The 26,970-nt window shown below is 38.8% G+C and overlaps 1 protein-coding gene across 4 annotated transcripts in view; it reads left to right on the top strand.

Moving 5' to 3' along the window:
• Nucleotides 1-26,970, top strand: part of SLC4A4 (solute carrier family 4 member 4) — a 356,040-nt gene that overhangs the window by 231,170 nt on the left and 97,900 nt on the right. For all 4 annotated transcript variants that reach the window (XM_060012413.1, XM_060012412.2, XM_060012411.2 and 1 more), the window contains 5 exons: nucleotides 5,737-5,894; nucleotides 12,632-12,719; nucleotides 14,924-15,078; nucleotides 15,707-15,820; nucleotides 18,024-18,198. In XM_060012413.1, coding sequence (XP_059868396.1) covers nucleotides 5,737-5,894; nucleotides 12,632-12,719; nucleotides 14,924-15,078; nucleotides 15,707-15,820; nucleotides 18,024-18,198 — 690 coding nt within the window. The remainder of the gene's footprint in view (nucleotides 1-5,736; nucleotides 5,895-12,631; nucleotides 12,720-14,923; nucleotides 15,079-15,706; nucleotides 15,821-18,023; nucleotides 18,199-26,970) is intronic.

Below are 26,970 nucleotides of genomic sequence, written 5' to 3'. Positions count from 1 at the left end.
CACTGTTGTGGCCTCTCCCGCTGCGGAGCACAGGCTTCAGACGCATAGGCCCAGCGGCTGTGGCTCACGGGCCCAGCCGCTCCGCGGCATGTGGGATCTTCCCAGACCAGGGCATGAACCCATATCCCCTGCATCGGCAGGTGGACCCTCAACCACCGCGCCACCAGGGAAGCCCTGACAGGCTTTTTTGTTAGTACTTTATTATTGTTCACATTTTATTGTGTAAGCCCAGAAATGGGTTTTATACTTCAGTCATTAGTTCTTCCTTTATCAAATATTATTGAGGTACTTGGAAAAGAGAACCCGTATGAATCAGTATTTGATGAGCCCACCTTTATGAGGGGGATCTTTAAACCTTGATCCAGAGAAGAGCCTTCCTTGAACTCTGTTGCCAGGTGTGATTGCTATGTTTTGTGACCTCCGTTGAACAATATACCTTTCGTATTGCTTCATGTTTCTTCTTTCATTAGAGCTATTTCTATAGTTGCTTCTCTTTGCTGGACTATAAACTTCAGGAGAGTAGGGTCTGTCTGTTCTCTGCAGTGCCCACTATCAGGCCTTGTACCTTGGAGGCACCCATTAAATTTGAAGAGAATTAAATGGAGCTGAGAGTAGGATTAAATGGGAGATGAGAAAATTTCTGTCTCAAACAGCATTTTAAAATCTGTTCTCATATCAAAATGTGCCTTATTTATCTCCTAGTGGGAGATAAAGCATTCCTAGGCATATAGGCATATTCAAAACTCTAAGAGAGTGTATAGTATAGAAACTTATTTAATTCTATTTAACATGGTATTCCTCAAATTTATTTGACAAATAAACTTTTTTGAAGGGTCTGGACTTCAGTAGACAGAAATCACCTCAAATTAATATAAACCCTAAATGGAATTTTCTGGCTTATATAACTAGTGAGAATTCTTGTTGAGTTCACAGAATGGAGAAGCTGCAGGACCTCAGGGCCTGGGCTGGGGACTCAGCAGTCTCTCTTTTCATCCATTTTTCTCTCCCGATTTTGTGTTTCATTTTGGGTATTGACCTCATTCTCTCCTAGTGTGGACAGTACTGTGAAAGGCCCTTTCAACAAAGAGGGGAACAACCTCAGGTGAAAGGGAAATATTGGTTTTTACACATTTGAGTATTAATTTTCCAAAATGTTTTGGTCCCTGTGTGAATGGTAACACTGTTACCAATCACTGTTTACTAAGATAGGCCATATCTAGGCCTTTTGTCCACTTAGATGGCTTGGCTAGTGGTGGGATGCCCAGTACCTACTACTTTAAAAGAAGCATTAGAAAAGCTTATTGTGAAGAGCAGAAATAATAACCATCATTCATTCATTCAACAAATATTTATTCAGCTTTTCTCCTAAGCATTAGGGATACAACACTGAACAAAAGAAATGTATATTCCTACTATTAGGGAGCTTACATTCTAGTGGGTAGTCTAGTGGGGAGATAATAAAGAAGATAAGTAAAACATGCAACATGCTTGACTATAATAAATACAAAGAACTAAAAAATGAGGCAGGAAGGAGGAGTAAGAAGAATCTGTGAGGAGAGGGAGGTTGAAATTTTAACTAACGTGGCCAGGGAAATTCTGACTGATGAGGAAGTGACTTAGGTAAAGATCTGAAGGAAATGAGGGAGGAAGCCCTGCAGACGTTCCATTCAGGGGCAACAGCAGGTGTAAAGGCCCTGAGGTAAGAGTGTGCCTGGCGAGTTTTAGGGAGGACTTGGAGGCTAGAGTGGGGGGTCAGGAGAAGACTGGGAAAAGATAGTAGGAAAGGAGGTCAGGGAACTGACGGGAAGCCAGATGATGCTGGGGTTGCAGCTTGTCATAAAGATATTGTCTTGCCTCTCAGTGAAATGGGGCCAACAGAGGGTTTTATCTGACTCCTGATTTGATTGCTCTGGCTGCTTTGGAGAACTGACTGGGGGGCAAGGGCAGAAGCAGATAATCCAGCCGGGAGACCAATGCCATAACCCAGGAGAGAGATGCTCGTAATGTGGACCAGGGTGGTGGCAGTGAAGATGGTGAGAAATGGTTGGATTCTGGATATACGTTGAATATAAATCCAACAGGATTTGCTGATAAGATGGACATGGGGTGTGAGAGGAGGAGATGTTGGGATGACAGCAAGGTTTGGGCCTGAGGAGTGGAAGAATGGAGCTGCCATTAACCAGATGAGGAAGACTCCAGGAAGAGCTAGTTTGAGGGGACTCTTAGGGGGCTTAGTTTTGGATTTGTGAACTTTGCAATGCTTATTAGACATCCAAGTAGAGATGTTATAGGACTGGAGTTCAGGGAAGAGGTCCTGGCTGAAGATATAAATTTGTGAGTCATCAGTATGTAGATGGTATTTGAAGGCATGGGACTTGATTGAGATCACCCAGGGAGTGTGTGTAGAAAGAAAAGAGCCATCAAAGGACTAAGTTCTGGGGCGCCTCAGGTGCCACACATTTCTGTTTTAGAATAGCTATTAGTTTGTCCAAGAACACTAGTATTCCACAAACACAGTTTGAGGTACGCTGATCTAAAGGAACATATCTTTAGAACTGCTTCTCTTCAGAGCACATAGAATACAGGTCCTTTAGCTGTAAAAATATACTTCTGATTTTCCAAGATGATACAGTCATCTCAGTAAAGGTACCATAGTCCTAGTAAAGTGTTTTGTGGAAGAAAATAGTTGACTGTGGAATATTCTCTGTGTGTTGTGGGTCAGGTAGTTGCTTAGTGATAGAAGATCCAGACATAGTTAGTATGGTCTAGAATGAGCCTCTAAAACCTCTCTAACTTTCCTGGGCATTTGATGGTCTTGTGGTCTGATTTTTAGTGCTACAGAGTTCATTCCTGCCATTCAAAATATTTATTACAGCTGAATTATGTGCAAAGTAAGTGTTTAGTACCACAGGGAATAAACTGTCCTAACCCTCAGGAAGCTCAGGAGAAAGACTTCACCTCCGGCAAACGTGTGATTCAGAAATGAATGCTTCTGGAGTTGCCAAGGAGGAGCACTGAGGTAGTAGAAAGGCTTGTTCTGAGTTCTGAAGGTTTAGAAAAGGTAGAAATGAGGAAAGGACAGTTTTTGATCCTAAGTGTGGGAGTCTAAGTACATAAAACAGAAGGAGATTATGATCAGATTGCTTGCCTAACTAGAGCAAAGAGTGCTGGAGAGAATTGGATTATTATAGAGCTTCTTGCACTGTGTTGGTAATGGGAGCTCTCTCTGGAAAGAGGTGGAAGAAGGTTACTCTTGCAGTGATAGTTTGTTATGCGTTTGTGTCACTTGACTGTACCCCACACTCTACTCTGTGTTACAGAGAACAATTCATTACTGTAACTTTCTTAGGCTGTAATAACAATTCTGGCAATTTGATGTTTTTAGACCATTCCCGTGGCTGCTCTTTTCATATCTGTAGAACGTAAACAGATTTTTTTGAAGGATTAATGGTGTAAACTTTGGAAAAGGCTTTTACTGCTAGAAGTAGTCATGTTTCTGACATCTAAAAATATATATCTTGCCTTTGCTTTATTTTTCTTTTTGGTTTCCACTAAATTATTAACCCCAACTTCCTTTTTTTTTTTTTTTTTTTTTTGACTCACAGCTTTCTTCTTGTATGAAGTACCAAATGAAAGAATCTCATAAAAATGCTACTGAGGGTGATAGTTTGGGGGAATTAACTGTCATGGCGCTTATTTTCCCTAATTAAGAACTCTTTAAATGGAAATTGAAAATTAAATGTTACTGTAATTTTTCATTACTGGGGAAAATTGGACCATGTCTCCCACTTCCCATATCAGCAATAATCCATGGCAAAAAAAGTTCACTGTTAACTTTTTGACTTGAGGGGAGAGACATTCATATTGATGATAAGTGTATCCTAGAAGTCTGTGTGTTTCATAAGGTCCTGCAAAATTCTTATCTCCATCCTTTTATGATTGTTGAGATGTTCTCCTTGAGCTTTTGGGAGATGTTTCCCACTCGCTGAAGGGTGCTTGAACAATCCTACTCTAAGTGGGAGCTGGGGAGGAGGGGAAAGGAATGTATAACAGCTACAATAACTTTTCAAAGTGACTGTCAAGCAACGTTTACTCTCCAAGAAAACCACTTTACCCCTTTACCTTTCTCCTCAAGCTCCCATGTACATCCCACCTCCTCCTCACCATCAGATCACTCATATTTCACTGCAAAAATGTAAGTCCTCAGAAGCCCTCATCTTCACCCCACAAACTTGCCAGATCACCCCCATCTGTACTCTGCCTTCCCTAGCTGGGATTGATGAGCTCTCTGTGTTCCACCTGAAGTTAATCCCTCTACCTGTGCTGTGGACGTCATCTCAGTAGTTCACGGTTGCTTGAGCTGCTTTTGCATTTATCCCCTCTCTCCTATAGCAATAATCTGTCTCTACTAGATCATCCTCATGCACACTCCAAAGTGTTAGCATATTTCCCGTTTAAAAAATCCCCTGTTTTATGCCTTCACCTACCTCCTTAATTCTTGGCTTTTCTTGGCAGCAACATTTCTCAAAATAATTCTCTCCATTCCCTGTCTCTACTTCTTCACCTCTCATTCTTTACTGGGTAGCCTGGTGTCCACTGTAACAGCTCTTGTCAGGATCACCCAGCCCTTCCACCTTGCCAGATTCATTGGTTCCTTCTTAGTTCTCATCTTATTTGAACTTCCAGCAGGCTTTGACTCAGCAGCTGATACCCTTTCCTTATTGAGCCCTTTCTTCACCTGACAGTTGATGAAGTCCTGGTTCTCTCCCTACCTCACTGGCTGCTCTTTTTCAATGTCTTCTGCTGATATCCCCTCCCGTTCCTATAAAAGGTAGAGTAGCCCGGCGTTTAGATCTTCTCCCTCTTCTCTACACTCACACCCGAGGTTGTGTCATCCTACCCCATGGTCTTAAATACTTCTTACATGGTGGTATCTCCTGAATTGATGTCTTTCTACTCCACGTTTCCACTTGGACTTTTAGTAGGTGCGTTCCGTCTAAGACATCCAAAACTTCTTTCTGTGGCCTTCATTTCCTTTACCACCTGGTCCCCCCTAACCTCTGCAACTTCATTTGCTTCCCTTTCCTCTCCTTTTCTCCTGCAGCTCCCACCACACTTACCTACCTACTGTTCCCCTAACTGCCAAGCTCTTGCCTGTCTCAGAGGCTTTGCACTTGCTGCTCTCTTTGCCTACAGTGTTCTTTGCCCAGATCTTTGCTTGGCTTGTCCCCTCTCTCCAATGTCAAATGTATTTCTTCAGAGGCCTTCCCTGACCTCCCTGCCTAAAGCAGTACCCGCTTACGTGTTTTATTTTTCCTTCTCAGCACTTATCACTACTTTAAATCATACTTTACTTCTCCCCTGCTGGAATATGAGCTCAAGGAGGACATGTAATTAGTTGACGCATCCCTTATCCCTAAGGCTTAGATCAGTTCCTGGCTCATAGGAGACTCTCAACTCATTTATTGAGTGAATAAGTAAATGAATTGATATATATGTAAATATTGTTAAAACAATGTAAACCATGTGACTATACCCTCATGTAAACCATGTGACTCTACTCTCAATGTTTTTGAATTCAAAGTACAGAGAAATGTTTATTATGATAGAATGGTTAAACATAATAGAAGAATAGCTAGCCAGGGCTTGCCTGTTGCGTGTAGACTCATATAAAGGAAATTCTTTGAGTTCCCTTCTCTGGAAATAAGTTGTGTTTTCTTGGCTCTTCCTGTGCAGCTGAAGAATAAGTTCATGAAAAAACTGCCACGTGATGCCGAAGCCTCCAACGTGCTTGTTGGCGAGGTCAACTTCTTAGATTCTCCTTTCATTGCCTTTGTTCGGCTGCAGCAGGCCGTCATGCTGGGTGCCCTGACTGAGGTCCCTGTGCCCACAAGGTAAGCTGCTCCCTGACCCGCCGGGGTCCACAATGTGGTGATAGGGACAGCTTCTCTCCCTCAGGCTAGAGAACCAAGAGGATGAGGGTACATCCAAAGCAAGCATATTGGAAAGGTTTAACCCGAAATAATGGTTCAGTCTAATTTTCATGCAACCAGATTACTTGGCACTTGTACAGTAGTAATAAAAATAACAATTATAATAATTCATTGGGCTACAGAACAGTTTCTTATGGATTAGTCTATTTAATCCTCATAATGATTTTTTTAAAGTATAAACTATAGGTATGTGGATTTTATAGATGAAGAAACTGAGTTTGAAAGTTTAAGTAACTTCTCTAAGATCATATAGATGGTGAATGATTCAAAGGTCAGAGTTGCTTTCATTTGCTCTCTGTTTTATTAGAAAATTGGTAGTGGGTACATACATACATGCATATGCACATTATATATATAGACATGTCTATATGTATATATATAGACATGTCTATATGTATATATATAGACATGTCTATATGTATATTATATATACACATATGTAAAAATCATTTGCACACTTTACTGTTGTGTTATGACTCATAAAGTTTTAAGAGGAAGCATATTACTCTTATTACAATCATGTACTCATTACCCTGCACAATACTTTAGAAGTCATCCTCTTTTATTTCCTTCTGTAACTGAGCCCAGTAGAGGAGTTAGGAAGCTTGACTTCCGAAGTGCAATGGGTCAATAGAAGTTAATGCTTCACTTAAACTTGTGCTTAAGAAGAGTTTAAAGAGCAGTTTATAATCTTCAGGTTGACATTAGAAAGTTATCATATAAATAGGACCTTTTTTGGGGGAGGGTGCCTTTTGTGGGTCCCAGGGGACTTTTCTTTAGGTTTCCCACATGAGCAGGAAGGGCTGTGAATGCTCAGTGACCTCAGATGATGAGAGTGTGATCAACCAAGAAGACAAGGGGGTCAAGGTTTGTTCTGAGCCAACTTAGGAGGCAAATTAGGAGAACATTTCCTATGGCCTCCCAGTTTATAGGTTACAGGCCATTCTTATCATACAGGCATTTTTACTCCATTTTTATATTTCTTAGACACCTAAAATAGGAATAATATTTGTCATATTACAATATAGGAATAATATAAGCAGTCATTGGACAAATAGCAGAGGAAAGGCGATGATCATATTCAGTTAATGGGATTATCATGATTTGTGTTTTCTGTAACTTAGCTTTTTGCTTGAAAACATTCCAGCAGACCCTTGCAGTTCTATCTGAACAATCACCTGGCGAACAGCTAGCTGACTCAGATCGTGGCCGAAGTCCAGCTTGTGTGTCCCTATGGTTTTATTTTTGTCTCTTTGGACTAACTTTACTGGAGCTTGCAAGAAAAAAAAGTGTACCCAGAAGTGTTAAATTTCTCTTGCTTTTTCATTTTTATTATTACTTTTCTCTAGAAGCTACAAATAAAAAATATTTTAAAAGGCTTTTTGTTTAACAATAATACAAGTTCATTGAGTAGCAAGTCAGGACTATTTTTGTGTCCCTCTAATCTTCTGTTCCTGTCTGGTTCATTTTCTTCTGTACTGGAGGGTGGTACTAGTCTAGGGGTACAATCCAGCATCATTTGAATAGAAAAAAGGAGCCCAGGCAATTCAAGGGAATGTAATTCAATAATGTCATAAAGCTGTTTCAGGGCAACAATCTGAATAATATATCCTAGCGTGTTGACATTTTTCCAGGAAGTAGTCTTATCCATTTGCTGTCCTCTGAACCAGGGCAAGCTGTAATCACTGAGTAGGGAGTCTCATTAGCTTTTTTGTGTATGAGTAATATGGGGCCATTTACAATGGCTGCATCCTGTGAAATCCAATAAAGGAAATCCTACAAGGAGTGTGGTAGTCATTGTGAAGGATGCCTCTGCACTCAGCCATGTGCTTTAACATGCATGCCACCCTGTTGTCCTGCAGGGAGACCCGAGAAGTCTGTTTCTGTGCACAACTTGTAACAACGGTCATTTTTCCTTTTGAAGGTGGAGGAATGTTAGGCTCTTTGGCTTATTATTATTATAATTATTACTATTTATCATAAACAGCATTACTACCGTGCATCTTTTAGGAAATGTGGTGGTAGCTGCTCCTTTTGTGTAGAGTCCACAAGTTTCTCTATCTACTCTGCTCTTGGCTTGATCTGTTTTAGCTTTCTGCTTGCAGCTGGACTCCTACCAACTGGATGGATGTTCTCCACGTAGGGGCCCTTCTTGCCATGCATGTGAAAGCAAATAAACTCTGTCCTTTGATCTCTGGTGACTTGCTAGGATACGTTTATGATTTTCTTAGCATCTTGCAGATACTTTGCTTGCTATCATCTTACACCTGTCCATAGAGGCTGCCACTCAGTCATATATAGGGGCCACATGGAGATGAACATAATTCCCATTTTATAGTTGAGAGGTGGAGGCACAGGGACGATTCACTACCAGTGCAGACTTCTGACTCCAAGGGCAGGCTTTTAGGGAAAATCTAAGGAGGTATCCAGAATGGATTGGAATAAAATACTTGAGCGTTTTCCCATGAAGAATAATCAAAGTTCCTGATCAGTTTGTCCTTTTCTGACCTTGATTTTCACATCTAAGGCAAATAGTTATTCAGGGAGCTCTAGCCCTCTAAAAAATTAGAATGCTTATTACCCCTTTATATCACTGTAAGTTAATATATATTTTATGTTATAAATAACGATCTGCCTAAAAGCAGTTATTTGTGCCTAATTGTCAAAACTATAAAAAATTGTATTAGAGGAATTGGGACGGAGGTCCTGCTAGTTCAATTCTGTCTTGTGTGACAGTCTTCCAGTTGCTCACTGTAATATGGTTGGTTACGGTGAGCTTGCGGTCCTCATGAATTTATTGTGGAAGGTACAGTTTAGCCACATTTTCCAAAGCCACTAAATATGAGCACTGGGTTATTTGATTCACTATTGTTTTGAAGGAAGGGAGTAAAGGACTGATACATTCTGAGTTTATTTTAGAAATAGCTGTGATATGTCAGGAAGGATGGGGGTGCACATCCTCTCTGAAAAGATTGAGTGGTTTAGGAAGGCTGGCTCTTTTTCTGATATTATGCTCTGTTTCTGCCTATAATTGTTTTGTGAATGTGAGTATAGCCCAGTGGTTCTGGACACAGATCATCTGGTACTGATTTTTGTCGTGGAGAATGCTGGAGACATCCTCCCCAGGCACAATTAGTTGTATGGAAAAGCGAGCGCATAAGAGTAGAAGGGTCCCATGAAGATTCTCGAGACAACCAGGCACTATTAAAAATTCTAACTATGACTTGTTTCTAGTTTTGAGTGAATAAAAACAACTCAGCAACATAAATTATTTCCCCCAAGCCATCAACATGAGCTGTGCCATTTCAGCCACACAAATTTGATGTTTACTCTAATTTGTTAATAAAGAAAAAAAGCTTCTGTTTAAAAAAAACATCTGTCCCTTGACAAAAAACAGCTTGAGTCATGAAAGAAGTTTTCAGTACATTATAAAAGCTGAGTTTGGCAAGAGGTACTTCTATCATAAAAGTTGTAACAGCTTTTGCTTCTTTGAGGGTTAAAGAGGAGAGAACATGTTTCAGGCAGAGGGAACTTGAACTTGATGAGTTTTTCTGTGTTGTTAGTTTTCCCAGATCTCTCATCCCCATTTCAACAACGCAGTTCAAATTAGAGGCTTCTTAAGGGTCTGCTTTCCTACAGATGAAATTCTTGACCAGAGGTGACGTTTCCTGCTACTTGTAGATGCCCAGATTTCCTCTCTATATCATTTTAAGGAGATGGATTTACTGAATGGTTCCTGCCTGGAGTAATGTGAAAATTTTAACTGATATGTAATATTTTATTTCTATTTGGCACTTGATGATTTCCATTAAAGTATATATATATATATATATATATATATATATATAAAATATAAAATATAAGTATATATAATATATATTATATAATATAATTATTATAATATATTTTATATACAATAATATATATGATATATAATATATTATATATATATACTTACAATAATACATAAGAGTGTGTGTGTGTGTGTGTATATATATATATATATATATATATATATATATATAATTTTTTAAAATAAAAATCACATTACCCAGTAAAGGGGAATTGTACCTTTGTATCTAGGTTAGTAAAACACTATAGCTCTCATATGCTGGGTTTATTGCTATAATAAACGTTATGGTCACCACTGGTCTATTACTACCATTCATTCTTTGGTACTATTTAGTAAAGAACAGAGTAAAAACTCATAGAAAATGTATGCCCTCATCTTATAGTATTTAAGTTAGAGGATCCATTATTCTATCAGTTCTTGGACTAGTTACCCATTGTCTGCCAAAGTTTTTATTTGGGGACTGTTAATGACTGAGAGTATCTTCCTCACTTTCTAACAAGACACTATTTAGGCTTTGTTGCCATTTAGTCAACCTGATCATTAATTTATGTGTCAGTTGATAAATGTGCATTTCTATAATGTGTATTTCTAAATGTAAAATAATCATGATGGAGATACTAGGGAGAGGTAGGAAGAGGTAGAGAGTGGTTCTGGAAAGGTTTTAGATATTACGTATTACTTAGACACTAGTATTTAGATACATTGAAATAATGAAAAATGACGAGCAAAGGAAATCCGTTATCTAAAAATGTATTTAGTAAAGCATCCAGGTGTTATGTATTTTCTCTTACTGCACCACATCTGCCTTCTTCTGCCTAAAACTATGGGCTTATTGTCCTGCCTGACAGCTGGCCCTTGGTAGACAGGTAAATAGGATTGGGACATGTGACCAGCACTGTAGATGTTTCTTAATGAGATTTATATTTTACTGTAGTGGTTAAATATTTTTTTGGGGTGTTGCACTCAAATCAGTGATCCGCCCCTTCAGAAAAATGCATTGTACTGTCCATAAAAAAACACTTTATAATACTGTATGTAGTGGTATATAAATTAGGTCCAACTTCAAAAGAAGAAAAGTTCTAGTTAGAAGAACTAAAATCCAATTCTAATAATGACTTCCTTCATACTTGAACAGACTTTCGCACCTGCTGATTGCTTTTGCTGTTTCTTCTACTGTGATAACACTTGAAAGCGAGTGTACCGCTCCACTCCAGAACTGGTTTCTAAGCAAATAAATACTGAATGGTTTTATGGTTATTCTGGTATAAAATATGGGTATTCAGACTTTCAGATTTACCTTCTTCCATTCTCAATTTGTTTTTTTTTTTCTTCACTCTTTGGATTGAATTTTATGATGAAAAAAGGAACTACCTATTCAAGGGCATTTGGGAACAGACCCTAATACCTTGAAGAGTGCTTGCTATCAGTCCTTTCTTATTTAAAATGAGATATATAGGATTAAATTAGTAAAAGAATAAAATTTTACGAAGAAAAGTCCTAAGCCATTCCTGGTCCCATAAAATCTTACCGAAGTTTTCTTGTCTTCAGCTAAGTATCCACAACATCTTTCCCCAGAGTGACGTATGGAAGTCATAGTTGGATAGCTTTTCTCTGTGAAGTCACAACTCTGGTATATAGGTTGGGCAGGTATTATTAAGCAGAACCGTGTGCTGAAAAAAACAGGAGGTAAGAAGTCCTGTCTATCTACTCTGTCATTTATTAGGGACAGTCTTTGGGCTCATCCATAACTTCCTTGAACCTAGGTTTCTTCACCATTAAATGGAAATAAGATACCTGTCCTTATTGCAGAGGCTAGTAAGAGTTTAAATGATGTGTGAATGTGAAATGATTTACAGGCTTTAAAGAGCTGTGCAAACAGAGGATATGATCATTTTTATTGTCCTCATTATCTCCATGTTAGGTAAGACATGATCATAAATAAGCAAGGAAGGGATTTATCTAGTGTTGCCTTTTGTCTGTGTTTTTAAATTCATTTACTTACTGGGTTTCCTGCTCCCCAGTTGAGACATGCATCTTTGCCCTTATGATCAGTGAGGGATTCCTTCCAACATGATAAGGGGTGAACTTAAGTGGAGATAAGCTCATTATTGCGAGTTTCAGGACCTGCTTGCTATGGAACAGTGCTTTGTGCATTATCCAGAAAACAAGTTTGGAAAAGAAACTTGTTGACGCCCATGAAAGAATTTTAGCTGTGCATGGTGCTTTATTTTGAATTTCTCTCATATTTTTCTTTCTTTGCTTTGGCTGTCAGCATGTGGCTTACTTGTAGAAGACTTGGTTTTTGCTGACTCCCAGCCACTTCTGAGTAGAAATATTTCTTAAAAACATGGAGAGGATCATTTGTCATCATCCATATTGGGTAAAGAAACGTCAGAGAAATCTGAAGATGTACTAAGTCTTTCTCGTTATTGTGCTTAATGGGTTTTCTCCAAAGATTCGGAGAGTCAGAAGAAAGGGAGAGAGAGAAGAAAGTTTAGAAAAGAAAGATTGAATGACTCATAAAGTGAACCTTTCCTTCTCTGTGAAGAAGCTTCTCAGGTTTCCATGCTAAATTCTCCCTTGCTTCCAAATAAATGAAAAACAGTTTGTGTTTCACAACAGCGTGAAAGAGTATCTTTCATATTAGCAAGAATATTACCTTTGTTTTAAAGGTGAATTCTAGACCTAACCGTTTTATGAATTAGGGTAAATGTGTCTCAGTGTTATGTGTGTTGAGTTTGATGAAATGTGTGTTATAGCCTTTGCTTCTTTCCTCTTCCATTAGGTTCTTGTTCATTCTCTTAGGTCCTAAGGGGAAAGCCAAGTCCTACCATGAGATTGGCAGAGCCATTGCCACCTTGATGTCTGATGAGGTAGGGAATCGGGAAGATGGTGATCTGTGAATGTCCTACTTGTGTTTTCATACTGTGAGTTGGCTGTCACAATTTATTCAGTTAGAATTATGTAGTTACCAACCTTCTTAAAACATGAGGTACAGTCGTTCATGCAAATGAGCTGACATCTGCATTTGATAGTTTTCAAAAAATAAATTTTATGTTAGAATAAGTCATATTTTCCTTTCTTCCTCTAAACTGAGCTATGTTAAATATTATTTAAAAGGTTCAAGACACTGTATTAACTTAATCTCTTAAAGTGTTTAATATATTAATTCTGGAAACTCGTGTCCATATACTGTGTTGTTTCAGAAATGATGGGTTCTATAAAATAATGCATAATAAAATGGATAATGCAGTTTTTCCCTTAGGTATCAGAAAGTACCTGTTTTTGTGGTTTTCTTATCTTGTGGGAAGGAATGATACATATACTAAAATGCATTAGCAACTGTTACTGCAGAGCATCTAGTACGTTGGAATTATGACCATACTCTCCTAATAGCTTGAATGTCATTACACACATTATGTAGACATACCGAAACTCCAAACTGGTCTCATAGGAGGAGAAATACTATGAGAATATAGGAGCACTAATTTCTGCTTTTGCATCTTTGTAGCTTACTATTTTCCCGAATGTTTTGTTTTTGCTTCATTGCTTGATATGTTAGCTTCTCCGTGTGTTAAGTGGAGAATAGAGCATTTAGCTATGGCAAGTTCTATATAGTGATTACCAGATGGTTACTTAATCTGAGAGCATTGATGAATAGCAATGCTGTTTTTTTCCCCTTGAGGCAACTAAGCATCTCAGTGGGTTCTTTCATTTATTTTTGCATATTTATGATTTCTTTAAAAAAATGATTCCTCCAAAGATGTATCAATTAGAAATGTTTTAGGCTGCAAATGACAGAAAATTTGACTTATTGTGACTTAAACAATTTAGGGTTTATTTTGTTCACATATGAGGAAATTTGGAGGTAGTTGGTTGCTGGAGTTGGTTTAATTTAACTGCTTAATGATAAAATCAAGTGCCAAGGCTCTTGCTTTGTGGTCTTAAGATGGCTACTACCGTCAACTCCAGTCACGTCATCTGTATGCAAGGCAGGAGGAAGGAGGAAGGGAAGTGTTAGCTGTGTCTGTCTCTTTTAACAGGTATTCAAAAGCTATCCCCCCATCCCCCTTCTTTTTTAATCTCATGGGTCAGAATTGTCCATCCTTATCGTCAGGGTAGGCTGGGAAAATGACGACTTTCCAGCCTCTACTAAGGGAAGTAGCAAGAGAAAATAAGGCTGTGGCCAATTGTGTCCACTACAGATGATATGCTGGCACTTTGTATTGCCCTCCCCTCAACCCCACAGCCCCCAGACCATTGGTGTTTGCTTGGTAGCTTTTAAAAATTCTAATTGAGGAGAAGAGTCTTAGTAGCGATCTTTAAGAATAGGTAAGGGTATCAAATAAGGGCCATCTTCTCTCCTGGAGACTAAAGAATTTGACTTAACGAGGTATGAAAGTCTTAGGTTATGTGTAAAGGACTTTCAGATCATCAGCCAGGTTAGAGGAATGGAGCGATTGACAAAGAGGATTATGGACGTCTGGAGGCTCCTTCTTTGGATATTTGCATAAAAGACATAGAACATTTGCTGCCTTGGATGGTTTAGTTATTGCCTTGCTAAAAGATAGACAGATGATCACCTACTTAAAGCCCTTTGCTTTAACACACATTATTTGTGTGTTTGAGAGCTGCAGTGTCTGAGTCTTAACTCAGTCTTAACAATCAGCTTGAACTTACGCTTCTTGAATTATAAGCAATGGTTTGGCGCAGTAGTTTTTATTTTGGGGAATGATCTTCAGTATATTTCTCTAAACCATTTTCATCTGGCTTCCATCACAACTATATCAGTAATGGTGCATGCTAGTGGGAGATGAAAGGCAATGTTGTTTTATGGTATTGATAGAAAAAATCATATAAAAGAAACACAGCTGTGTTCTCATGCCTCTACCTATATTCTTTGGGTTCATAATCTGAATACCAAAATATTTTGGGGTAAGCTGAACAATAGCAAATATGGGGCTATGGTTATAGAAATGTTAAAGTGGATTATGGATTGCATTCTTCAGGCTCTACATGATGTGAGGCATGTGGAGAGCTCTCTTGTTGGATCAGCACATCTCTTTTTATTCTTTAGGTGTTCCATGACATCGCTTATAAAGCAAAAGATAGGCAGGACCTGATTGCTGGCATTGACGAGTTCCTAGATGAAGTCATTGTCCTTCCACCCGGGGAATGGGATCCAGCGATCAGGATAGAGCCCCCTAAGAGTCTTCCATCATCTGACAAAAGGTAAAATTTTCAGGCCATTGGGAGTTTTCATCCTTGAGAAGGAGGTTGTGTTTAGTAAAGGAAAGAGGTTCAGCCAACTGCCCTAAGATTTTCAGGTTTCCATTCAACTTGAGGTAATATCTCAAATGAATCACACATGTGCCTTGGTTTGACATTTCGTTGACACGATAAAATGAATGTTATATGTTGTGATTAGTGATGACAAATTAGAGCTCTCAGATTATGATATTGGAATACATTGTAGAGATTTTTTCGGGTTGTTTCGGGGACTCCTTGTACATGTGGAAAGATTCGTTTACTCAAGATGACTCCCTGTAGATTTAAGAGGTTAAGAAATTGGATGAGATAATTGAGGAGAAGCCATTTTCTAGAAATCTGTGTTTTTCCAGGTGAAACAATTTCCCTCTTATACAACATGCAAGTTATTCAACTTTCTGTTCATCCACTCATTTGTCTTGGCTCTCAACAGAACATTTCAAAAGTTGTTTGTTAGGATGGCAGCCGGAAATAATTATCTTTCTCCCAAAGGGTTTTCGGTCCATCTCTTTATCAGCTAGTGCAGGACCCAGCTAAGAGGCAGGTGAATGAAATAAACTAATCTTTTTTTGGGCTCTCTTGTCTTGCTTAGAAAGAATATGTACTCAGGTGGAGAAAATGTTCAGATGAACGGGGACACGCCCCATGATGGAGGCCATGGAGGAGGAGGGCACGCGGATTGTGAGGAATTACAGCGCACTGGAAGGTAACTTATGGATTTGTCTGTCGTTCATGATGAGGTTCTCTTCCGATCTGAATTTACCTTCATCTTTCTGTCAGCATTTTATTCACCTGTTTGTACTTTTGTTTGGTCAGCCAGCACACATTTATGGTGTATCTGTTAGTCACAGGCACTTGGGATGCAGCAGTGAATGAAAGAAAAACCCCTTTCCTTATGGGTCTTACCTTGTAGTGGTAGGAGACAAACAATGAGCAAATAACGAAATGTGGATCTGGTTTTATGGGGCAAAATAAAGCAGAAGTAGGGAGTTTCTGTGATGAGAGAAAGGTATTAGGTATTACCATGAGTGAGGGGTGTTAGAGAGAAAGAGAACTCGTGGGTGGGTGTTGCAGGGAGACTGAGTATTGTGCCAGTCTTCCCCACTTGGCTTTCATGATTCCCTCTCTCCCCGGTACATTTACTCAGAAGTGGGTAACATGTTACAGAAATGAGTAACTCCCAGGCTACCATCTCCTGGGCCTGCAGTGGGGAATTCAGGTTTCCCAGATCGTTTTGGTTAAATCTCTTCACATTAGGATTTCCTTCATGGTTAGGTTCTCCATTTCATTGTGGGTTAACTGTAGTTTTAAGTGGGATACTCTTTATGAAGATATGGCTTTTTAAAAACACTGCAGATTTTTTGAAAACACAAAAGTAAGTCATTTTAATATGCAGTCGAATCTGAATGAAATTATGTTATTTTCTTCCCCTGATGACCCACTTGGGTTTCTCTCCCAAATTAAGAGGACATTATTTCTCTCCTCTTCCATCTTAAAGAATAGAGAGTAGGGGCTTCCCTGGTGGCGCAGTGGTTGAGAGTCTGCCTGCCGATGCAGGGGACACGGGTTCGTGCCCCGGTCCAGGAAGATCCCACATGCCGCAGAGCGGCTGGGCCCGTGAGCCATGGCCGCTGAGCCTGCGCGTCCGGAACCTGTGCTCCGCAACGGGAGAGGCCACAACAGCGAGAGGCCCGCGTACCGCAAAAGAAAAAAATAGAATAGAGAGTAGAACCTTCTCTTTCCCCCATTTTTTTTTTTTTCTGACTAGTTCTTTACAACCTATTTCCATTAGGAATATACTTTTCCTTTTATACAGATATAATTTTTGGGATTTAACTTTTTAATTTAATCAGACTGTTATTTCCTTCTTCCATATTTTACGTTCCCTAAATGTACTGCATGTCTGCAGCATGCCTGGTACCATGCACAGCCCTGTGCGTACCAAGAAAACTGAAACAGGGCACTGACTGCAGCTAAGATAGACAGACAGGCAATCCTGAGAAAACGTGATAGCCTCTAGTGAATGTCTGAACTATGAATGGAGGGTCAAGACCTCAGAGGGCTGTTGAGCTCTGAGGGAGGGCATCATAGGCAGAAGGCACAGCATGGGAAAGGCTGAACGAGGTTTGGTTCGGGGTGGGTGGGGGAGTGAGTTGACAGATGCTTGAGTCAGCTGACTTGCTGACGAATGTGATGGGTCTCAGCTTGGGATGCTCTTCCATGACACACCTGCATGGTTTCCTTCCTTAATTCCTTCCAATCCTCACCCCAAAGTCACTTGCTTGGGAGGCCTGATCTGCCCACTCTAAATTTCAGGCGTAGCACTCTAGCACTTAATAACCTGCTTCCCCACTTAATTTTTTCTTTGATGTTTTAGCACCATGCATTTTACTTATTTTGTTTCCCCCACGCAGAAAGTAACTCCATGAGGGTGGGTATTTTTTTCCTGTGTTGTTCACTGCTGTTTTTCCAGCACCCAGAATAGTGCTGGGCATGTCACAGATGCCCAATAAACATTTGTGGAGTGAATGAATGAGTGAATGAATGAATGAGGCTGGAAGGGAAGCTATGACAAGATTATAAAGGGCCTTATATGATCTGCTCACATGTTTGGATGTTTTTCTTCAGACAGTGAGAAATTTAATTCATCTACACAGTTCATTCTCGTCTAAAGACCAACTGTCTAGTCTTTAGGGAACGTGATGCCTAATTTGGTGACCAAAAAAGAGACAGAAGAAGATTTATTATTCACAGTCTTCTGGTTTTATCTTAAGTAGTTGAAGAGTATCTTCTAATTCAAACATTTTAAATACAAATTCTTTGTGGTTAAATTATCTTTAAGTTATCTCTTGGTTAATTTGATGGTAATTTATTTTATGTTGTCACGTGTTTGCTTTCTCCCTATGCAGGTTCTGTGGTGGACTAATTAAGGACATAAAGAGGAAAGCACCATTTTTTGCCAGTGATTTTTATGATGCTTTAAATATTCAGGCTCTTTCAGCAATTCTCTTCATTTATCTGGCAACAGTAACTAATGCTATCACTTTTGGAGGACTGCTTGGGGATGCCACTGACAACATGCAGGTGGGTTTGGTTTGGGGAAAGACACAAATAGTACAGCCCAGATTGCCTTCCTCACCCCTACAGCTCAGCTAGAAGCAGATGGCCTTTCAGTTACTCAGCATGATTTTCTTTCTTTTGCTAGATGCTGCATTTTACTTTGCTTCTGGCCTGCTGCTGTATTTCCAGCATTTTAGTAATTACAAAAATAGCTTGATGAAATCTGGCTTGAGTCACAAGTGGGGAAAAGAAGGGAAGGAAATGAGATACACAATTCTGTTTGGGCAAAAGGGTATCAGCTGCTTTAGTTTTGTGCTGGGTATAAGGTTAAGATCTTCTATTACCTTGAGTGTGTGGACCGTACTGTTAAACTTGATGATATGTCAAGTTTTGGGGAAATGCCTGGTTAGCTTCCTTTTTCATGTGAGCAAGCGATTGAGTGATTTGCTCAAGATTGGATTTACATCTCTATCGGTAGAGCTCAGCTTTAAGGAATAAAAGCTAGGTGTTGATTTTCCTATTCCTGAATCTGCCTCTCATTAAGCTGTGTAGACTCTAGCTTAACTTATTTTGTATAAACCACAATTTGTTGGTTACTTTGCAGGTAGCATTCACCCTCCTTTTGTATCAATAATAGCTGAGAAGATATTTTAAATTCCCATAATCAGAAAAATATGTACAAAACTTCTCTTAGTTGATCCAGTCATTAGGGAAAAATAGGTATTGTGCTGGGTGCTGAGTGAGTAGCGAGTGAAGCTGAAAACAACCGGATTCAAGCCCTTTTCAAACTCTGTCCTTCTATGTTACTACTTATTACTGTTTAACCTATGTGACATTCATAAGTGCTGCCAACCAGCTTATTTTTTTAAAAAAATACAGCTGATTCCAAAGGATTGCTTTTCTTCTACTTCTCTTTTCTCCCCTGGGCACATTCATGTTTTAGATTTCTGCTTAAACACAAAATTAAGATGGAGACTCTCTATGACATCTGTGTTGACCCAAGCAAAAAGGGAGACATTACTTTAAACAATTGTAATTCGTCTGTTAAGAGAGCTTTTATCTTTTAGCCTTTATCTACTGCTGTAAAGCATGTTACCCCTAAATCCAGGGTTTAAACAACCATTTTATTATTCTCTCTCATGTTTTTGGTGGTTGGTGGACTCAGGTGGGTAGTTCTCTTGGGTCTTCATAGACTTGTGAGTGAGATGGCAGCTGAGATTGGAGTTGCCTGAGGACTTCTTTAGTCACATGACTGGTGCCTAGGCTGGGAAGTCTGGTAGTTGGGGACTGAGGGCTCCCCACATGACTCTTCCTAGTTCCCATGTGAATGTGCACTCAGGATTCCTTCATTTTCTGATTTTCAAAGAGAGGTTGAAAATTCGATTGCTTACATGAAATCTGGTGATTCTTAAATATTGGCAACTGATTAACATTTTAAAAGTTACATTGTTCTGCCCAGAAAGCACATTCCCCAGGCATGGGGAATCGAAACCAAGCATGGTAGGACACAGAGATGAAGTATATGAAGAGAGTGTTTCCCCCTTTTATTCCTCATTCATAAGACAAGAATGAATAAATTAAATTGTCACAGTGTTGTCAGAATGGTATTTTTTATAAAATCTGATCTGTATTCAAATTGGGCAGCTATTTTTCATCTAAATGAGAGCATAATGATAACTAAAGCACATCATTCAAGAGAACAAATGGAAAAGAAAGCACGGGAGAAGCACCTCGAGACCAGCATGGAGATGATAATACAGGCAGCCTCACATAAAGAAAATCAGACCTTCCTCCCCACAGATACATCAGAAATACATCTAAACGTGCAACTGCTCCTATAGTACACCCACTGAACGCTGGCAGAAGACCTCAGACCTCCCAAAAGGCAAGAAACTTCCCATGTACCTGACCGTGTGGATGAAAGGCTCTTGGTGCTCCAGCCAGGAGTCAGTGCTGTGCCTCTGAGGTGGGGGAGCCAACTTCAGGACACTGGTCCACAAGAGACCTCCCAGCTCCACGTAATATCAAACGGCAAAAATCTCCCAGAGATCTCCATCTCAACACCAACACCCAGCTTCACTCAATAACCATCAAGCTACAGTGCTGGACACCCTATGCAAAACAGCTAGCAAGACAGGAACACAGCCCCATCCATTAGCAAAGAGGCTGCCTAAAATCATAATAAGGCCACCGACACCCCAAAAACACCACCAGACATGGACCCGCCCACCAGAAAGACAAGGTCCACCACCATCCACCAGAAGACAGGCACTAGTCCCCTCCACCAGGAAGCCTACACAAGCCACTGAACCAGCCTTACCCACTGGGGACAGACACAAAAAACAACGGGAACTACGAATGTGCAGCCAGTGAAAAGGGGACCCCAAACACAGTAAGATAAGCAAAATGAGAAGACAGAAAAACACACAGCAGATGAAGGAGCAAGGTAAAACCCCACCAGACCTAACAAATGAAGAGGAAATAGGCAGTCTACCTGAAAAAGAATTCAGGATAATGATAGTAAAGATGATCCAAAAATCTTGGAAATAGAATAGAGAAAATGCAAGAAACACTTAACAAGGACCTAGAAGAACTAAAGAGGAAACAGGCAACAATGAACAACACAATAAATGAAATTAAAAATACTCTAGATGGGATCAATAGCAGAATAACTGAGGCAGAAGAACGGATAAGTGACCTGGAAGATAAAATAGTGGAAATAACTACTGCAGAGCAGAATAAAGAAGAAAGAATGAAAAGAACTGAGGATAGTCTCAGAGTCCTCTGGGACAACATTAAACGCACCAACATTCGAATTATAGGGCTCCCAGAAGAAGAAGAGAAAAAGAAAGGGACTGAGAAAATATTTGAAGAGATTAGAGTTGAAAACTTCCCTAATTCGGGAAAGGAAATAGTTAATCAAGTCCAGGAAGCACAGAGAGTCCAATATAGGATAAATCCAAGGAGAAACACGCCAAGACACCTATTAATCAAACTATCAAAAATTAAATAAAAAGAAAACATATTAAAAGCAGCAAGGGAAAAACAACAAATAAAACACAAGAAATCTCCATAGGGTTAACAGCTGATCTTTCAGCAGAAACTCTGCAAGCAAGAAGGGAGTGGCAGGACATATATATATATATATATATATATATATATATATATATATATATATATATATATATATATATATGTATGTATTTTTTTTTTTGGCAGTACACAGGCCTCTCACTGTTGTGGCCTCTCCCGCTGTGGAGCACAGGCACCGGACGTGCAGGCTCAGTGTCCATGGCTCACGGGCTTAGTCGCTCCGCGGCATGTGGGATCTTCCCGGACCGGGGCACAAGCCCATGTCCCCTGCATCGGCAGGCGGACTCTCAACCACTGGGCCACCAGGGAAGCCCCAAGGCAGGACATATTAAAAGTGATGAAGAAGAAAAACCTACAACCAAGATTACTCTACCCAGCAAGGATCTCATTCAGATTTGATGGAGAAATTAAAACCTTTACAGACAAGCAAAAGCTGAGAGAGTTCAGCACCACCAAACCAGCTTTACAACAAATGCTAAAGGAACTTCTCTAGGCAAGAAACACAAGAGAAGGGAAAGACCTACAATAACAAACCCAAAACAATTAAGAAAATGGGAATAGGAACGTAGGTATTGGTAATTACCTTAAATATAAATGGATTAAATGCTCCCACCAAAAGACACAGATTGGCTGAATGGATACAAAAACAAGACCTGTATATATGCTGTCTACAAGAGACCCACTTCAGACCTAGGGACGCATACAGACAGAAAGTCAGGGGATGGAAAAAGATATTCCATGCAAATGGAAATCAAAAGAAAGCTAGAGTAGCAATTCTCATATCAGACAAAATAGACTTTAAAATAAAGACTATTACAAGAGACAAGGAAGGACACTACATAATGACCAAGGGATCGATCCAAGAAGATATAACAATTGTAAATATTTATGCACCCAGCATAGGAGCACCTCAATACATAAGGCAAATACTAACAGCCATAAAAGGGGAAATTGACAGTAACACAGTCATAGTAGGGGACTTTAACACCCCACTTTCACCCATGGACAGATCATCCAAAATGAAAATAAATAAGGAAACACAAGCTTTAAATGATACATTAAACAAGATGGACTTAATTGCTATTTATAGGACAGTCCATCCAAAAACAACAGAATACACATTTTTCTCAAGTGCTCATGGAACATTCTCCAGGATAGATCGTATCTTGGGTCACAAATCAAGCCTTGGTAAATTTAAGAAAATTGAAATTGTATCAAGTATCTTTTCTGACCACAATGCTATGAGACTAGATATCAATTATAGGAAAAGATCTGTAAAAAACACAAACACATGGAGGCTAAACAATACACTACTTAATAACGAAGTGATCACTGAAGAAATCAAAGAGGAAATCAAAAAATACCTATAAACAAATGACAATGGAGACACGACGACACAAAACCTATGGAATGCAGCAAAAGCAGTTCTAAGAGGGAAGTTTATAACAATATAGTCCTACCTTAACAAACAGGAAAATCTCAAACAACCTAACCTCGCACCTAAAGCAATTAGAGAAAGAACAAAAAAACCCCAAAGTTAGCAGAAGGAAAGAAATCATAAAGATCAGATCAGAAATAAATGATAAATAAATGAAGGAAACGATAGCAAAGATCAATAAAACTAAATGCTGGCTCTTTGAGAAGATAAACAAAATAGATAAACTATTAGCCAGACTCATGAAGAAAAAAAGGGAGAAGACTCAAATCAATAGAATTAGAAATGAAAAGGGAGAAGTAACAACTGACACTGCAGAAATACAAAGCATCATGAGAGATTACTACAAGCAACTCTATGCCAATAAAACGGACAACCTGGAAGAAATGGACAAATTCTTAGAAAAGCACAACCTTCTGAGACTGAACCAGGAAGAAATGGAAAATATGAACAGACCAATCACAAGCACTGAAATTGAAACTGTGATTAAAAATCTTCCAAAAAACAAAAGCCCAGGACCAGATGGCTTCACAGGTGAATTCTATCAAACATTAAAGAAGAGTTAACACCTATCCTTCTCAAACTCTTCCAAAATATAGCAGAGGGGGGAACACTCCAAAACTCATTCTGTGAGGCCACCATCACCCTGATAACAAAACCAGACATAGATGTCACAAAGAAAGAAAACTTAAGGCCAATATCACTGATGAACATAGATGCAAAAATCCTCAACAAAATACTACCAAATAGAATCCAACAGCACATTAAAAGGATCATACACCATGATCAAGTGGGGTTTATTCCAGGAATGCAAGGATTCTTCATTATACACAAATCAGTCAACGTGATACACCATATTAACAAATTGAAGGATAAAAACCATATGATCATCTCAATAGATGCAGAGAAAGCTTTCGACAAAATTAAACACCCATTTATGATAAAAACCCTGCAGAAAGTAGGCATAGAGGGAACTTTCCTCAACATAGTAAAGGCCATATATGACAAACCCACAGCCAACACCGTCCTCAATGGTGAAAAACTGAAACCATTTCCACTAAGATCAGGAACAAGACAAGGTTGTCCACTCTCACCACTCTTATTCAACATAGTTTTGGAAGTTTTAGCCACAGCAATCAGAAAAGAAAAAGAAATAAAAGAATCCAAATTGGAAAAAAAGAAGTAAAGCTGTCACTGTTTGCAGATGACATGATACTATACATAGAGAATCCTAAAGATTCTACCAGAAAACTACTAGAGCTAATCAATGAATTTGGTAAAGTAGCAGGATACAAAATTAATACACAGAAATCTCTAGCATTCCTATACACTAATGATGAAAAATCTGAAAGTGAAATCAAGAAAACACTCCCATTTACCATTGCAACAAAAAGAATAAAATATCTAGGAATAAACCTACCTAAGGAGACAAAAGACCTGTATGCAGAAAATTATAAGACACTGATGAAAGAAATTAAAGATGATACAAATAGATGGAGAGATATACCATGTTCTTGGATTGGAAGAATAAACATTGTGAAAATGACTATACTACCCAAAGCAATCTACAGATTCAATGCAATCCCTATCAAACTACCACTGGCATTTTTCACAGAACTAGAACAAAAAATTTCACAATTTGTATGGAAACACAGAAGACCCCGAATAGCCAAAGCAATCTTGAGAACGAAAAACAGAGCTGGAGGAATCAGGCTCCCTGACTTCAGACTGTACTACAGTAATCAAGACAGTATGGTACTGGCACAAAAACAGAAGTATAGATCAATGGAACAATATAGAAAGCCCAGAGATAACCCCATGCACATATGGTCACCTTATCTTTGATAAAGGAGGTAAGAATATACAGTGGAGAAAAGACAGCCTCTTCAACAAGTGGTGCTGGGAAAACTGGACAGCTACATGTAAAAGAATGAAATTGGAACACTCCCTATCACCATACACAAAAATAAACTCAAAATTGATTAAAGACCTAAATGTAAAGCCAGAAACTGTCAAACTCTTAGAGGAAAACATAGGCAGAGCACTCTATGTCATAAATCACAGCAAGATCTTTTTTGACCCACCTCCTAGAAAAATGGAAATAAAAACAAAAATAAACAAATGGGACCTAATGAAATTTAAAAGCTTTTGCACAGCAAAAGAAACCATAAACAAGATCAAAAGACAACCCTCAGAAAGGGAGAAAATATTTGCAAATGAAGTAATTGACAAAGGATTAATCTCCAAAATTTACAAGCAGCTCATGCAGCTCAATAACAAAAACATACAACCCAGTCCAAAAATGGGCAGAAGACCTAAATAGACATTTCTCCAAAGAAGATATACAGACTGCCAACAAACACATGAAAGAATGCTCAACATCATTAATCATTAGAGAAAGGCAAATCAAAACTCCAATGAGATATTATCTCACACCAGTCAGAATGGCCATCATCAAAAAATCTAGAAACAATAAATGCTGGAGAGGGTGTGGAGAAAAGGGAACACTCTTGCACTGTTGGTGGGAATGTAAATTGATACGGCCACTGTGGAGAACAGTATGGAGGTTCCTTAAAAAACTACAAATAGAACTACCATACGAGCCAGCAATTCCACTACTGGGCATGTACCCTGAGAAAACCATAATTCAAAAAGAGTCATGTACCAGAAAGTTCATTGCAGCTCTATTTACAATAGCCAGGACATGGAAGCAACCTAAGTGTCCATCATTGGATGAATGGTTAAAGAAGATATGGCACATATATACAATGGAATATTAGCCATAAAAAGAAACGAAATTGAGTTATTTGTATTGAGGTGGATGGACCTAGAGTGTGTCATACAGAGTGAAGTAAGTCAGAAAGAGAAAAACAAATACCGTATGCTAACACATATATGGAATCTAAGAAAAAAAAAAGTCATGAAGAACCTAGTGGTAAGACGGGAATAAAGACACAGATCTACTGGAGAATGGGCTTGAGGATATGGGGAGGGGGAAGGGTAAGCTGTGACAAAGTGAGAGAGTGGCATGGACATATATACACTACCAAACATAAAATAGCTAGCTAGTGGGAAGCAGCTGCATAGCACAGGGGGATAAGCTCCGTGGTTTGTGACCACCTAGAGTGGTGGGATAGGGAGGGTGGGAGGGAGGGAGAAGCAAGAGGGAAGAGATATGGGAACATATATATATATGTATAACTGATTCACTTTGTTATAAAGCAGAAACTAACCATTGTAAAGCAATTATACTCCAATAAAGATCTTTAAAAAAATCAAAGAATGATGTGATTTTGAGAGGGCGGCAAGAACAAAACCTCCTTCTGTCTTTCAGAATATAGAGAGACTTTTTGTGAAGATAGTTTTTCAACACATTTTTTTCCAAAGATGTTCTCATTGAGACAGAGGCAGTATGACACTTCTTATGTGTTAGTTTATCACCTTTTAAAACTGAATTTAACTCCTTTTCAATTTCATAAGACTTAGCTTTAAAACACTGCATCTGAGACAGGAAGAAATCTGTTAAAGTCTATTGGTGATCCTTCCTGGTGAATTAATTTCCGTATGAGTGAGTTCTGTAAAGTAAAGGATTCCGTTGTGTAACATGTATAGTTACTGTGGGTTTTTCCTCTGTGATAAGTGTTATGGGAAAGGCGTTGCTGGTGTAGTAAGCTGTTTTCTGGGTTCTGAAGATTTTAGGAGAAATATAAATGCATTCAGTGTGTCAAGATGTCCATTAAAATGACCTTTGGCTGGATGTTACTCCTGGGAGTTGACTTAATTCAAAGTATCTAATTCAAACCTATGAGGACAATTTGCTAGACATAGTTTGGTCATTTTATTAATAGATTTTGTAACCTCCATTGATAGTTTCACTGAAACTGTGAATTCACATTTTAAATGTTTCTCTGAATGAAAATAGTGATGGACATATTTTCCTTTCATTTCTGAAGACTTTTTTCTTTAAGAAATACATTGATGAAATGCTACAATTTGATATTCAGTGGGTGGCAGAAACACTGAAAAACAGGGATAAAAAATTAATGACCGTTAATAGATATTTGTTGAACTGAGTACTCTATTATCAATTTCTTTAGGGTGGAATAATGCTATTAGTAAATGGGTTCATAGATCCCAAGTGCTGAGTTTATAGATCTAAAATAATGTATATAAATATAAATGGACTCGTGTGTGCACACATACCTAGCTCAATAGTTACATAGTAATTTTACATATCCTAGTATTTAAATATGGAAAAATTTTACCTA

This window comes from Delphinus delphis, chromosome 5, assembly GCF_949987515.2.
Source record: "Delphinus delphis chromosome 5, mDelDel1.2, whole genome shotgun sequence".
Taxonomy (NCBI): Eukaryota; Metazoa; Chordata; class Mammalia; order Artiodactyla; family Delphinidae; genus Delphinus; species Delphinus delphis.
The sequence above is the reverse complement of the archived record's forward strand: the minus strand, read 5'-3'. Positions and strand labels throughout refer to the sequence as shown.